The following is a 14,753-nucleotide window of genomic DNA, read 5'->3' as shown; positions in this document are numbered from 1 at the left end:
CCACCCCCAGTGGCAGCTGTCTCTGTGTGGCCCAAGGCGACCCAGCGCCTGGCCTGTGAGTGGCCGTTAGCCTGCCACTCGTGGGCGATGATTGCTGTCTGTAATCCGGAATTTAGTCATTTGTGGTATACAGTATTCCATCGTTATTCGTGAGGGATATGTTCAGGAAATTCTCACAGATAATCATATTGGCCTACGAAAAGCTATCTTTTTTAAAAGATAACCTTAAATTAATATGTAAAAAATCACTTGATCTCATCACTTTTTTTCTCTGTCGATGCAGTCATGTGGAGTTCTCCAGATGCTATTCGCAGATAGCCAAAATCGTGGATCTCAAGTTCTTGACTAACGAGGGAATACTGTGACGTTACGAATTGGGAAAGTATGGCCCATGGCACTGGCCCACGGTGGCCTACCTGGTTCGAATGACGTCAGGGGATCTTTAACGTCCACGTTGACGCAGACGACGCAAAGTATTTCACTTGATAATACACACTGCAGTAATAACCAGGGCAGCCTGCTGGATTAGAACCGCGAACCTGTGCAATAAGCGGTGAGCGCGCTGCTGCCACCACTTCTAGCAGCCGCGTTGTTATCGTTATCACCAGTAGCACTGTCATCATCGCTGTCACGAGCACCGGCGGCAAGATCACCATCATGATGATGAGCAGCAGGAGCCATACTCTTTGGTTCTTTCGGTAAAGTCACGTAGGTAGAAATAAAGTAAAATAAATCATAGTAACCATAGTAACTGCATTATCATCATTGGCAACAGCAGCAGCATAATCATAATCATCATTATCACCAGCTGCCGCAGTAAATATTTTCACTTCTTTATTGGCAACAGCAATAAAATGATCATCGGCATCACCATCATCACCATCATCATCGGCTACCGCAGCAGTAGCAGCACGCTGCAGCGTCACGATCGTCGTCACGATCGTCTTCACGATCGTCGTCGCGATCGTCGTCACGATCGTCGTCGTCACCTGATCAGAGTGGGAGTTTGAACCGGGCCCAGCGGGCTGCCTCTCACTCCCACCGTAGCCCAAGGCTCGCCAACCCGCGGCAACCCGGAGCCGCACGCGGCGACTCTGGGGCTGCGTGACCCCATTATTTATAAAGGGCCACCACCGTCACATGTCCCCCACAGTGCATTGCGGCTCTTGAAATGTGTTTTTACCGAATGCGGCTCCCCTTGCGACTTTTCTTTTGCCGACCCCCTTTGCCCTTAGAGGGACCTGGCGCCATTGCTGAGCGAGGAGCGCGACAGCAGCCTGGCCGAGATGCTGCACGAGAACGAGATGAAGGTGAGCGGGGACGGGGTCCACCCTCCCCCTCCTCCCCCCTCCTCCCCCCCTGTCTGTCTCTCCAGACGAGCCCCCCCCCCCCCCCTTGTCACCAGCTCGCCCCACTCGCACGGGGCCCAGTCTGTTTCTGTGCCGCAGCCCCGAATGGAGCTGCGTTGCAACGAGTGAACGGAAGCCTCGTTCAGGCTTCTCGCCGGGGCGCCGCGGTGGCTATGAGATGTTAACTGCCTCGCCTGGTATACAAGAGGTCGTTCGTGGGTTCGGTCCCAATCTTGACGCTGCCTCTATAGTTGGAATTTGGGCGTCTCTCTCCCCGTGGTCGCGTGGATTTTCTTTCCGGGTCCTCAGGGTTTTCCCTCCACATTTAGAATCAACATCATGCGTTTAGAGTATTTGGCTGCTATAAATTTCCACGCGATGAGCCACTTCGCTGAGCTCTCATTCGTGTTAGTCGGGTAACTTCTGAAAAAGAGCTTCATAGCTCAGTGGGCCTTACCTGGTTAAAGAAAAATTATATAATAGTTTATAGGACAAGCTTCCACCGGCTTGCATTAGATTTGTAAACGGTTAAAACGTATGCTGCTCCTGACCTCTAGCGGTGATCTAATAATAGTAGTCAATTATTAGCCCCTTTGTTAATCCACTGCTGGATGAAGGCCTGGCCCTGTGCAAGCCGCTCTGTACGGTTTTGTGAAGAGGGGAGCACAGGACCAGTCCAGATATCGCGCACCGCTGGGGTTAGCCGTGGCCAGGAATGGAGCTCAATTATTTGGGTTCTTCGCGCAGTGTGATCACCGCCGATATAATGATACTTTCTGTCCAGTATAATAATTTTTTGTAACCTAGGTCAAACGTTATTGGACGTACAAAGTTTACCATCAACACCATAGGTGGTTGGTTCCACTGATCAGAATGAGCCCTCACGACGAAAATGACAAAAATTCCATGATATACATTTATTTCATAATTTCGCAGCAACCTCGCATCAGAGAATAGCTTTGTTAATCCACTGCTGGACGAAGGCCTCTGATTAGCACGGGGTTGGCTACGTATGGTGCGAAAGAAGTTCAACATACAAAAAAAGACAAAGATCCCCCGTGTAGCCTTAACAGACTGTTGGGGCAAGTGATGTTAGCGAGCACCTATGAAGGTCGGCACAGCACACGAAGGGGGTGGGTGGCCAGCACCACGCCTGGCCGCCTTTGTCTCCCTATTGGCGATGTTTACACACCACACCAGGTTACTCATTTGAGGCTGAGTCGATATAAGGGAGGCCCAGAACCGGCTCAGATAATCGTCATTGGTGTTGGCCGTGAGCAGGAATCGAACTCGTGTCTCCGGCTTCGTAGCACAACGCGCGAATCGCTACACTACCGCTTCCCATACACAACAACAACCACCATTCGCCACTATGTGGCGGTGACGTCACCACGACGCTTGTGCCAGGCTAGATGCACGTTAAGGCCACGCGAAGTGTCGAACACCCGCTGGCAGGAGGTCACGGGACAGACCCAGGTGCCACGGGTCGACTGACTGAGATGACTGCCCAGAGCTCCCCACGCACGCACGCACGCACGCACATTCAGAAGCCGACGTCATGGAACTATACTCTTAGGTTTTTTTCGGTAAAGTCACGTAGGTAAAAAATAAAATAAAAATTAATAAAAGTAATAATAATAAAAAAATCACGACGTTTCGGAAGCAACACAAGTCTCCTTCATCAGGTGGGACCGTCACAGCTAGATTTACTGTATCAAGTGTATCAAGTAGCTGTGACGGTCCCACCTAATGACAGAGACTTGTGTTGCCTCCGAAACGTCGTGATTTATTATTTCATTTCATTTCTATTATTACTTTTATGAATTGTATTTTTTACCCACGTAACGTTACCGAAAAAAGAACCTAAGAGTATGAATCCTTGCAGCCACGAAAGCTTCAAATCTAGAGTCATGGAACTACTTTTCAAAGTCGAATCGCCCCCCTCCGGGGCCGGGCGCAGGTGGAGCGGCTGACGCGCGACTGGTCGGACGGCTGGCGCGACACGCGGGCGCTGCTCGAGGAGCACACGCTGGGGATCAACCGCCTACGCGCCGGCGTCGAGGTGGCGTCCCAGCTGCCGCACCTCCTCTCCACGGACGGGGACGTGCTGAGCACGGGTGTCACCATCAACCGACTGCGGGTGCTCGCACGCACGCACGTGGAAACGCACGCACGAACGCACACGCGCACGCACGCACGCTCGCACGCTCGCTCGCACGCACGCTCGCACGCACGCACGCGGAAACGCAGAGATAACCCCCCTCGTGTAGCCTCGACGTGTTCTTGGGTGCACGTGCTGTTAGCGAGCACCTATGAAGGCCGGAACGGCACACGAGGGGGTGGGTGGCCAGCACCATGCCCCACGAATTTTGTCTCCCCAGTGGCGATGTTTACACACTGCACCAGGTTACTTATTTGAGGCTGAGTCGACCTATGGGAGGCCCGGGATTGGTTCAGATAATTCTCACTGATATTGGCCTTACATACACACACGCGTGTGAAAGTGTACACACACGCGCACACGCAGACACGTGTACGTATGCACACATGGGAACTCGGACACAAACATGACGGGCACGGTTGGCTACGTATGGTGCGAAAGAAGTTCGCCTACATACACACATACATACGACAACAACTGCAGGCTAACTTCGTCACCACAGCGCTCGTCACCGCTGATGTCAGCCGAGGCTGTGAGTCAAACCTCAGATTGCTGGGGTTCAGAGCGCACTGTGCGAATGACTGTGCGAATGACTCCACTGTCGCCCTGCCCGGAGTACGCATGCCTGTGTGCCAGCGTGCGCGAGTTCGTTGCCCTCCTGTCGGCGTCAGGCGTACGGCACCGCCGCACAAGTCCCTATCCTGTGCATCTCCGATGAGCACCGTTGGCTACGTCGGGCGCGAAAGAAGTTCAACAGACGTACATTACATCTGACCGGATCATCGTTGTTGTTTCAGGAGGGAAGGACAACGATCGGGAGGAGCGATGCGCCCACCGAGCAGGACATTGGTAAGACGATGCGTGCAGATGGGCCGCACGCGTACCGCCCGCTAGACTGTTCGAGAAGAGTGCCCGCCTTGGGAAGGACTGCGCATTCAAAATAGGAAATGCCGTTGTGGTTCGTGCTCCGTTTAAAGGCCACATGCGAGTTCCTCTCACTCGTGGTCATGCACAACTGGCCATATTGCTGGTTTGCTTATTTGCCATGCTTATACTATTTCCCTTGCTGTTGTTCTAAGCAGCCCCTGTAAAACCCTCCCTTCCCATGTCGCGTGCTGGCTACCGTCGTACCAGACGTCCTATGCGGCCCCTGTAAACTCTTCCCATGTAGCGTGCTGGCTACTGCATGAACCATTTTGGCCGGGTCGCCATTGAAAAAGAGCGTTTTATCTCCGTGGGCCCTGCCCGATATCAACTGATGGACTGACTGACTACGCTATGCTGCTATCGTTGCATTCCATAGATATTTGTAGTGCAACCTGGGCAGCTGTGGGAGTCTTACTGGAGTGCTAACTCTTGGGCTACTTTAGATAGATTGTTCCAACAATGTGCTTGTTCCAACAATGTGTGCACGTGCATAGATTCGATTCTCAGCCACAGGTGGAATTTCTGAACCTGTCCTGGCCATTTCGTCGGACGACTCAGCCTGAGATGGGTAACAGTTGCGTTATCCAAACCTCAGGACTGGTGAGACAACGGTGGGGCCACTCATGGTCCCGGCCACACCACACCCTTGTGCGCCATTCCGGCCTTAACCGGTTCTCATTAACCTCAGCAGTCCCAACAGTCTGTGGAAGTGGCAGTGTAGCGGTTAGCACGTTGCACCACGAACCCGGCGGCCCTACTTCGATTCCTGCTCACGGCCAACACTCGTGACAATTATTTGAATTGGTCCAGGGCCTCCCCTCGGTCGACTGGTGTGGTGTGTGCCACGGAGGGCGTGGTGCTAGCCACCCACCCCCTGTGTACCGTGCCGGCCTTCATTGGTGCTCACTAACAGTCTGTTAAGGCTACATGGGGGATCTTTGTCTGTGTGTGTGTGTGCCACGCAGTGCTGTGCGGGCCCTGGATGGAGCGGGAGCACTGTGTGATCGAGAACACGGGCGGCGACGTGACCCTGCTCCCCATGGCTGGCGCCACGTGCTGCGTCAACGGCCGCGACGTCTCCCAGCCTTGCCGCCTGCACCAGGGTGCGCGACGTCGCTTGGCCCTGCTGGGCCCCAACCCCGCCCTGCTGCGTTGCGCCGCGTCACCTTGCCTTGCCTGGTGGTGCCGTGTTGTGTTGTGTGGTGCGCTGCATTGTTTGGTGCGCTGTGTTGTGTTGTGAGGTGCGCTGTGTTGTGTTGTGTGGTGCGCTGTGTTGTGTTGTGTGGTGCGCTGCGTTGTGTTGTGTGGTGCGCTGTGTTGTGTGGTGCGCTGTGTTGTGTTGTGTGGTGCGCTGTGTTGTGTTGTGTGGTGCGCTGTTTTGTGTTGTGTGGTGCGCTGTGTTGTGTTGTGTGGTGCGCTGTGTTGTGTTGTGTGGTGCGCTGCGTTGTGAGGTGCGCTGTGTTGTGTTGTGTGGTGCGCTGTGTTGTGTTGTGTGGTGCGCTGTGTTGTGTGGTGCGCTGTGTTGTGTGGTGCGCTGTGTTGTGTTGTGTGGTGCGCTGTGTTGTGTTGTGTGGTGCGCTGTGTTGTGTTGTGTGGTGCGCTGTGTTGTGTGGTGCGCTGTGTTGTGTGGTGCGCTGTGTTGTGTGGTGCGCTGTGTTGTGTTGTGTGGTGCGCTGTGTTGTGTGGTGCGCTGTGTTGTGTTGTGTGGTGCGCTGTGTTGTGTTGTGTGGTGCGCTGTGTTGTGTTGTGTGGTGCGCTGTGATGTGAGGTGCGCTGTGTTGTGTTGTGTGGTGCGCTGTGATGTGAGGTGCGCTGTGTTGTGTTGTGAGGTGCGCTGTGTTGTGTTGTGTGGTGCGCTGTGTTGCGTTGTGAGGTGCGCTGTGTTGTGTTGTGAGGTGCGCTGTGTTGCATTGTGTGGTGCGCTGTGTTGTGAGGTGCGCTGTGTTGTGAGGTGCGCTGTGTTGTGTGGTGAGGTGCGCTGTGTTGTGTGGTGCGCTGTGTTGTGAGGTGCGCTGTGTTGCGTTGTGAGGTGCGCTGTGTTGTGTTGTGAGGTGCGCTGTGTTGCATTGTGTGGTGCGCTGTGTTGTGTTGTGTGGTGCGCTGTGTTGTGTGGTGCGCTGTGTTGTGAGGTGCGCTGTGTTGTGTTGTGAGGTGCGCTGTGTTGCATTGTGAGGTGCGCTGTGTTGTGCTGTGTGGTGCGCTGTGTTGTGTGGTGCGCTGTGTTGTGAGGTGCGCTGTGTTGTGCTGTGTGGTGCGCTGTGTTGTGTGGTGCGCTGTGTTGTGTTGTGTGGTGCGCTGTGTTGTGTTGTGTGGTGCGCTGTGATGCGTTGTGTGGTGCGCTGTGTTGTGTTGTGTGGTGCGCTGTGTTGTGTTGTGTGGTGCGCTGTGATGCGTTGTGAGGTGCGCTGTGTTGTGTTGTGTGGTGCGCTGTGTTGCGTTGTGTGGTGCGCTGTGTTGTGTTGTGTGGTGCGCTGTGTTGTGTTGTGTGGTGCGCTGTGTTGTGTTGTGTGGTGCGCTGTGATGCGTTGTGTGGTGCGCTGTGTTGTGTTGTGTGGTGCGCTGTGTTGTATTGTGTGGTGCGCTGTGTTGTGTTGTGAGGTGCGCTGTGTTGTGTTGTGAGGTGCGCTGTGTTGCATTGTGTGATGCGCTGTGTTGCATTGTGTGGTGCGCTGTGTTGCGTTGTGTGGTGCGCTGTGTTGCATTGTGTGGTGCGCTTTGTTGCATTGTGTGGTGCGCTGTGTTGCGTTGTGTGGTGCGCTGTGTTGCGTTGTGTGGTGCGCTGTGTTGCATTGTGTGGTGCGCTGTGTTGCGTTGTGTGGTGCGCTGTGTTGCGTTGTGTGGTGCGCTGTGTTGCATTGTGTGGTGCGCTGTGTTGTGTTGTGTGGTGCGCTGTGTTGCGTTGTGTGGTGCGCTGTGTTGCATTGTGTGGTGCGCTTTGTTGCATTGTGTGGTGCGCTGTGTTGCGTTGTGTGGTGCGCTGTGTTGCGTTGTGTGGTGCGCTGTGTTGCATTGTGTGGTGCGCTGTGTTGCATTGTGTGGTGCGCTGTGTTGCATTGTGTGGTGCGCTGTGTTGCATTGTGTGGTGCGCTGTGTTGCATTGTGTGGTGCGCTGTGTTGCATTGTGTGGTGCGCTGTGTTGCATTGTGTGGTGCGCTGTGTTGCGCTGTGTGGTGCGCTGTGTTGCATTGTGTGGTGCGCTGTGTTGCGCTGTGTGGTGCGCTGTGTTGCATTGTGTGGTGCGCTTTGTTGCATTGTGTGGTGCGCTGTGTTGCGTTGTGTGGTGCGCTGTGTTGCATTGTGTGATGCGCTGTGTTGCATTGTGTGGTGCACTGTGTTGCGTTGTGTGGTGCGCTGTGTTGCATTGTGTGGTGCGCTGTGTTGCGTTGTGTGGTGCGCTGTGTTGCATTGTGTGGTGCGCTGTGTTGCGCTGTGTGGTGCGCTGTGTTGCATTGTGTGGTGCGCTGTGTTGCATTGTGTGGTGCGCTGTGTTGCGCTGTGTGGTGCGCTGTGTTGTGTTGTGTGGTGGGCTGTGTTGCGTTGTGTGGTGCGCTGTGTTGTGTTGTGGGCTGTGTTGCGTTGTGTGGTGCGCTGTGTTGCATTGTGTGGTGCGTTGTGCTGCGTTGTGTGGTGCGCTGTGTTGCGTTGTGTGGTGCGCTGTGTTGTGTTATGTGGTGCGCTGTGTTGCATTGTGTGGTGCGCTGTGTTGCATTGTGTGGTGCGCTGTGTTGTGTGGTGCGCTGTGTTGTGTTATGTGGTGCGCTGTGTTGCATTGTGTGGTGCGCTGTGTTGCATTGTGTGGTGCGCTGTGTTGTGTTGTGTGGTGCGCTGTGTTGTGTGGTGCGCTGTGTTGTGTTGTGTGCCGCTGCGAATCGTGCCGCATTGCGTCGCGTCATCTTGTGTCCTTGCTTCGTAATGTCTTGTTGTTGTTGTTGACTCAGGCTCCGTGATCCTGCTGGGCAGGACCCACATGTTCCGCTTCAATCACCCGGCACAAGCAGCCAAGCTGCGGCAGCGTCGCAGCGTGAGCCGCCCCCCCCCCACCACACTCCTCGCGGGGGCTGCCGTGGGCCTCGGTCCAATGAGTGAACTGTTGGGCCCCGACTCGAATTCCCCTCCTCTACCTCTTTGTAGCGCGGTGCCAGGGCCCCTCCATCCCGTGGGACCCCCGCTGCATTTGGGCCCAGCGGTGGTGCTGGTTCCTTCTGTGTGTGTTGAACTTCTTTCGCGCCGTATGTAGCCAACCGTGCGAATTGGAGGTGCGGTCAGAACTCGCGGTACCTGTCACGACACGTGCCCTTCCTCGGGGGCCCTGAGCAGAAATACACTTTTAGCGGCTCTTCTTTCACTTTGTAAAGTCCAGTGGTGACTCTGCTGCTGCACGTGGCCTGGAGTCCAGCGTTGAGGGCATCGAGGTGCCACGTACCATGGCTCGCCAGCAGAGGGCAGTAGAGCAAACAAAAGTGGATTCCACCTGTCCCATCTGTGTGCGTGGATTTTTTTTCCGGTTTCCTCCCACATTCATCATCAAGGTTTTTGGGTTAGATCGCGTGAGAACAAACGTGTCGTAACCCTCCACCACCGGACACAGCCAGTAAGTTTTGTCATTAATTGGCCAATAACACCCCACTATATAGGGGACTGCAGAGCTTGGTCGAGTGTCGATAGCGCCGGCTCCTCACGCCTCCTGAGCCGTCGTCGTCTCCCTTCGAGAGGGAAAAAAATGCTGTGCTCATTTCAAGTTGAAATTATCATTGCATAGTCTAGAAGATAGGAGATGTGGTGAGACTGAGTGACAAGGGAGATGCAGACAATATAGATATGAGAGACATTCATTGGTTTTTTTAATGACTATCAGCTTATTTTTTGCGGGATGTGAATTTCAGCCGACGTTTGATGATGCACCCACACATTTGTTTCACGAATCCCCAGGGGCCCCCTTGAGCTTACGCGTGGCGCTGCCACCGGTCACGCACCGCCTGCACCCTCGATAGCCACCCCACTGACCCCCCCCCCCCCGCCAGCTTTAAATACCATGAATATGTCACAAAGACAAAGAACCCTCGTAGAGCTTCAACAGACTGTTGGGACAAGTGCTGTTAGCGAGTAACACTGATGAAGCCCGGCACGGCACACGAGGGGGTGGGTGGCCAGCTCCACGCCGGGCCGCCTTTGTCTCCCCAGTCGTGATGTTTAGACACCGCACCAGGTACTCATTTGAGGCCGAATCGACCTAGGGGAGGCCCAGAACCCGTTCAGATAATCGTCACTGGTGTCGGCTGTGAGCGGGTATCGAACTCGGGTCGCCGGGTTCGTAGTGCAACGAGCTAACCGCGACACCACCGCTGCCCACAATAAACAAATCACCACTCGCCCACCGCACTGCGAAGGCCGGGCAGGAAGGGGGCTGTGATCGTGCGTGAGGGTGTGTGACCGGGTCTACAGCAGCATCACTCACTCACCCACTCACCTACGCACTTAACCCCTCCGATTAGCACGCCTGCTCGTTGCAGTCGCCTCAAATGGCGACATCTGCTTAGAAGCGATATCCCTGACACGAATTACAGTCAATTGTGACGCGAGGCGATTCGACGCACGCATCGCACGCATCAATCTTTACGAGCCCCCCCACCCCCCCGGCCCCCTCCCCACACCGCTTGGCTCACATGGCCACCGCTTTGTTTTTATTTAACGGCCGCGTGCAAGCGACACGCGGGCAGTGTTCCACAGTGGATCGCGATCCCAGCCCTCGGGGTGACCTGTCTCTCCGAGAGCTCGGCCCAGCATCTGAAAGGGGGGGGAGGGGGGGGGGTTTGCAGGTTCACATCTCGAGCCGACTCGGGTCCATCTTACATTCCGCGGTTGATATTTGACGAGTACCGTTCCATGGACTGTGGTAGGGTCACGATATTTTAGAAACTTCGAGAGAACATTTTTTTTCTGCTCACGTTATTTGTTTTTCTGCAATTTGCTGTCCCGGAAGGCGCCGGAGCCCCGCCGACTAAACTGTTTTTACGCGGAGAAACAAAGTTTGCCTCGCTACCATTATTTCATTAGCCATAGTCCTTCACGATGGGTGGAGCATTGGTGCACTGTGAACTTGCTGGCCTTGAGTTCAATTCCCAGCCACGGCTAACACCAGTGTCCAATGATATCTGAACCGGTCCTGGGAACTTCCCTTCACAAATCCACGCTGACCAGTGTGGTGAAGTATGGTCAAACAACCAACCAGCGACCCAGACGGAGGTCCTGGTCCAGCAGTGGATTGGCAGTGAGATTGCTGCTGGACACGGCGGTGTGTATGCTGTTGCCCACCCCCTGTGGTGCTGTGCCGGCCTTCAGAGGTGCTACTCGCGAACAGCACTTGCCCCAACAGTCTGTTAAGGCTACACGGCGGGTCTTTGTTGTGTGTGTGTGTCGTGGGGAGCGGCAGTGCAGTGGTTTAGCGCAATCCGGTCCAAACCCGTCAACCCGAATTGGATTCCGGCTCAGAGCCAAAATCGGTAACGAATATCTGAACCATTCCTGGGTCCCTCCCCTAGATGGACTAAATATTGTACCTGGTGCGGTGTGTAAACATCGCCAGTGGTGGAGACACGGGCGACAGGGCGTGGATCTGGCGACCCACCCTGTCGTGTGCCGTGCCACCCTGCATATGTGCAACTCGCGAACAACACTTGCCCCAACAGTCTGTTAAGGCTACAGGGGGATCTTTGTCTTGGTGTGCAGGTGGGAGAGTTCCCGCAAGGCAGCTGGCTCTCGCTCATCAGCTCGGGCTCCGGAGACACCTGGGACGGGGGGGACTGGTGGCCGGGTAGCCCCGCTTCAGACTCCAACTTGTCTTCCCCGAGCCTCATCGCCAGGTGTGTGGTACACGATGCGCACGCGTGGCTGTGTGTGTGTGTAGTAAGGTGCACAGGTGGTGCATCAGCCAGTCGTCTAAGTCATCTCAGTCAGTCGACCCGTGGCACCTGGGTCTGCCCCGTGACCTCCTGCCAGCGGGCGTTCGACACTTCACGTGGCCTCAAGGTGCACATGGCCTGGCACAAGCGTCGTGGTGACGTCACCGCCACTTAGTGGCGAATGGCGGTTGTTGTTGTTGTAGTTGTAGTAGTGTAGCGGTTAGCGCGCTGCGCTACGAACCTGGCGACACGGGTTCGATTCCCGCCCACGGCCAACACCAGTGACGATTATTTGAACCGGTCCTGGGCTTCCCCTCGGTCGACTCAGCCTCAAATGAGTACCTGGTGCGATGTGTAAACATCGTCACTGGGGAGACAAAGACGGCCGAGCGTGGTGTTGGCCACCCACCTTCATCGTGTGCCGTGCTCGCCTTCATAGGTGCTCGCTGACAACACTTGCTCTTGTGTGTTCAATGCTATATGGGGAATCTTTGTCTTTGTGCACGCCAATGTTTTAGGGTGAGCGGTCGCGTGGCGCTTAGCACGCTGCGCGATGGGTCCGGCACCCAAAGTTCCATTCCCGGATGCCGTTAACATGGGTGGTGGATATCCGAACCCGTTCTGTGCTTCCCTTAGGTCGACTCGGCACTAAGCGAGTACCTGGTGCGGTGTGTAAACACGAGCACTGGGGAGACAAAGGTGGCCGGCCGGGATCGGTGCTGGCCAACATCGCCCGCCTGTGTGCCGTGCGCCCTTCATAGGCGCTTGCGAACAGCACTTGTCCCAACAGCCCGTTAAAGGCTACACGGGGGATCTTAGTCTGTGTTTGCGTGGGTTACTGGATGTGAAGAGTGCTACAGAATGTGGTGTCTCTGCTTCGGCCGGTGGTTACGGCTGTGTCGGTTCATCGATTATGACCGATTGGCACGCTCGCGAAACGCGTACCCGTCGACTCAGTGGCCATTGCCCGACGATTCGGGCAGTGTCCCTTCTTCATAGCACATAAACAGGCTTCAAGGCAACTCGTCTCACTGAAGGGGCGTAATCGCTGAGTCATTCGGCTGCTTGCTTCGTTTTTTGTTGAGCGCATGGGTGAAAATTCCACATTCTTATGATGGGGGGGGGGGGGAGGTAAAATGTATCCGTAGGACAACCACCGTTGACGTCGCCCACAAAGCAGTACCTATTTTATCAACCTCGCAGGGATGATGGGCTGAGCCAAACCGCTGAGCCACCCAGCCGGATCATTTACCCCGAGTTACTATAAAAGGGTAAAAGAGATGAAAAACGGCTAAATGAAGCACAGCTCTCCGCTGCCAAAGTTAAAAGTTGTTAAACGCCGCTTCGAATGCCGAGCGCGTCTCTCCGGCGTGACTCAATCATACATCTTGGCAAATCTTCCCGAGGGCAGCGAAGAGTTCCCAACGTGCGGTTGCGTGATGCAGGAAGGTTCCACCGCCCCCTGCATCGCCGCCGTTGAAACCGCACGTCCCCGTTGTCTCCGTGCACGGAGCGGGCAGAAGAGCTCGGGCTCGTTCAGAGAGATCGCTTGCGAAGAAGCCTCCCTCGTAAGCCGAAGGCGACCGCGTCCAAATCACCCGGAATACGCCCCGGTCTCATCGCATCTCCAAAGCCGACGTGGGACTGAGCCCGGGTGGCTTCTGGCGTGTACAGCCGGCGGGCCTGAACGGGTGTCGCGGGCTCGCCAGGCTCGGCAGGCTCCGTGTGGTGGATAGCAGAGGCCAGTGCAGCCAAATCCTTTGTTGCATTGCGACTGCCAATGCCTGCCGTGTCTCCTGCAACCCGGCCTTCTACCGAGCTACGCGTTGCCAGCGTGGTTTAATTATGGTCAAGCAAGCGCACGTGGCGTGGCGAAACCCCGATCCGGCAGTGTGTTGGACAAAGGGGGGCTGTGTGGTACAGTATGCGGATAAGGTGAAAGCAATAACCTTGAAATGCGCACAAATGTTGAGCTCGGAGGCAGCACGGCTAGGCCAGGGCTGGAATAACCTTGGCACCTCTCTTAGAGTTTTTGTTCAAGGTCCGGCATTGGCATTTGCACGACTCGTTTCCGGGACAAAGCCTTGGCAGAGATTGCAATAAGAAGAGCATCATGGGGGGTAGGCGTCTGGGTGGCTCAGAGAGTCGAGCAGCCCACGCTGAGGCCCCGGGGTCGTATCCAGGCAGCCGCCTGTGAGTAAAATCGGGGTCTCCGGTGCACTGGGTGGAATGGTCTCAGCTCTCGTCACCAATGATTGTACAGCAAATCCCCCCCCCCCCATCACATTAAGCTTGGTTTTGCGCTCAATTTGGCCCGATTCCAGCGCTGAGGCTTACAATATCAGTTTGGCAGTCATGCGACAGATATTGCTGTCCTACGCAGAGCGGGTTGTGGGAAAGTGTTGAGCTCTAACTGTGCGGAGCAGGGGTCGCTGTCAGGGATCTCAGAGGTAGCTCTTTGACATCCGCTGCTGTGGGCCATTGTCGAAGACGAAGCATTGTGCTGCTGTGCGAGAGATCCGAGTGGATACTCTGTCCCGTTGTGAGATTGATGGCGATAGCACAACGGGGTAAAAGCGAGCAGAAATTTTAAAAAAAAATTAAAAACACAAACTTCTAAAAAAACGTTTAAAAATTTTACCAGGTAAGGCCCACTGAGCTATATAGGTCTTTTTCAGAAGCAACTTCGCCCCAAATCATAGCGCAACGGAGTGAGTTATCATGTCAAGATTATAGCAGCCAAACACCCTGTGCGCATGTTTCTTTATGGGGAGGGAAAAACCGGAGGACCTGGGGAAAAATCCATGCCAGCACAGGGATAGAGACACCACAAACTCCAAAATATTCAGTCATCGTCAGGGTCAGGATAGAACCCACGCCCTCCTGTTTACCAGGCGAGGGAGTTAACATCTCCTAGCCACCGACACGAGCGTCCCACCTGACCAATTAGCGGCGATGCTTGCCGTGCCCTCGTAACGCCACGGCGTTCTCAGCAACAGGCACCACGCCAGCATGGCCGCGTTCGTGCCCGTGAGCGGCGGGACGCCCCCCACTGGAGCGGGGGTCCTGTTCCGGCCCCAGATTAAATGCACCGTTTGCTGGCGAAGCGTTCGCAATGCCAAACGGTTGAACTCCCCCCCTCCCCTCCCCTCCCCCCAGCCCTTCCCGATTTTAATTTGGCCTTTGGACTTTGCGTTGCATTCACGAATGGGGGAGGTTGCTCTAGCCGCCACGGTGGGGGGGCGGCTGTCGTCAGCTTTCATACCTGGGCTGTTTTAATATCCCCCCCCCCCCCCCCGTTGCCGTTGCTCTTCCCCCGAAGCCCACTGTGGCAATTTTTGCCGAGCTGGTGGCTGCACTAGAAACCTGGCTACCTGATTTGAAGCTTTCGTGACTGCAGGAATCCATACTCTTTGG

At 55.3% G+C, this 14,753-nt stretch overlaps 1 protein-coding gene across 1 annotated transcript in view; it reads left to right on the top strand.

Moving 5' to 3' along the window:
* LOC144723746 (kinesin-like protein KIF16B) overlaps window positions 1–14,753 on the top strand; it is a 90,416-nt gene that overhangs the window by 70,228 nt on the left and 5,435 nt on the right. Inside the window, exons 15-21 of the mRNA XM_078602678.1 lie at window positions 1,236–1,310; window positions 3,310–3,489; window positions 4,308–4,359; window positions 5,403–5,540; window positions 8,376–8,458; window positions 11,164–11,297; window positions 14,330–14,429. Coding sequence (XP_078458804.1) covers window positions 1,236–1,310; window positions 3,310–3,489; window positions 4,308–4,359; window positions 5,403–5,540; window positions 8,376–8,458; window positions 11,164–11,297; window positions 14,330–14,429 — 762 coding nt within the window. The remainder of the gene's footprint in view (window positions 1–1,235; window positions 1,311–3,309; window positions 3,490–4,307; window positions 4,360–5,402; window positions 5,541–8,375; window positions 8,459–11,163; window positions 11,298–14,329; window positions 14,430–14,753) is intronic.

Source organism: Lampetra planeri, chromosome 18 (assembly GCF_965212315.1).
Source record: "Lampetra planeri chromosome 18, kcLamPlan1.2.h2, whole genome shotgun sequence".
In the NCBI taxonomy this organism is placed as follows: domain Eukaryota; kingdom Metazoa; phylum Chordata; class Hyperoartia; order Petromyzontiformes; family Petromyzontidae; genus Lampetra; species Lampetra planeri.
Note: the sequence above shows the minus strand (reverse complement) of the source record. Positions and strands in the feature narration are given on the sequence as shown.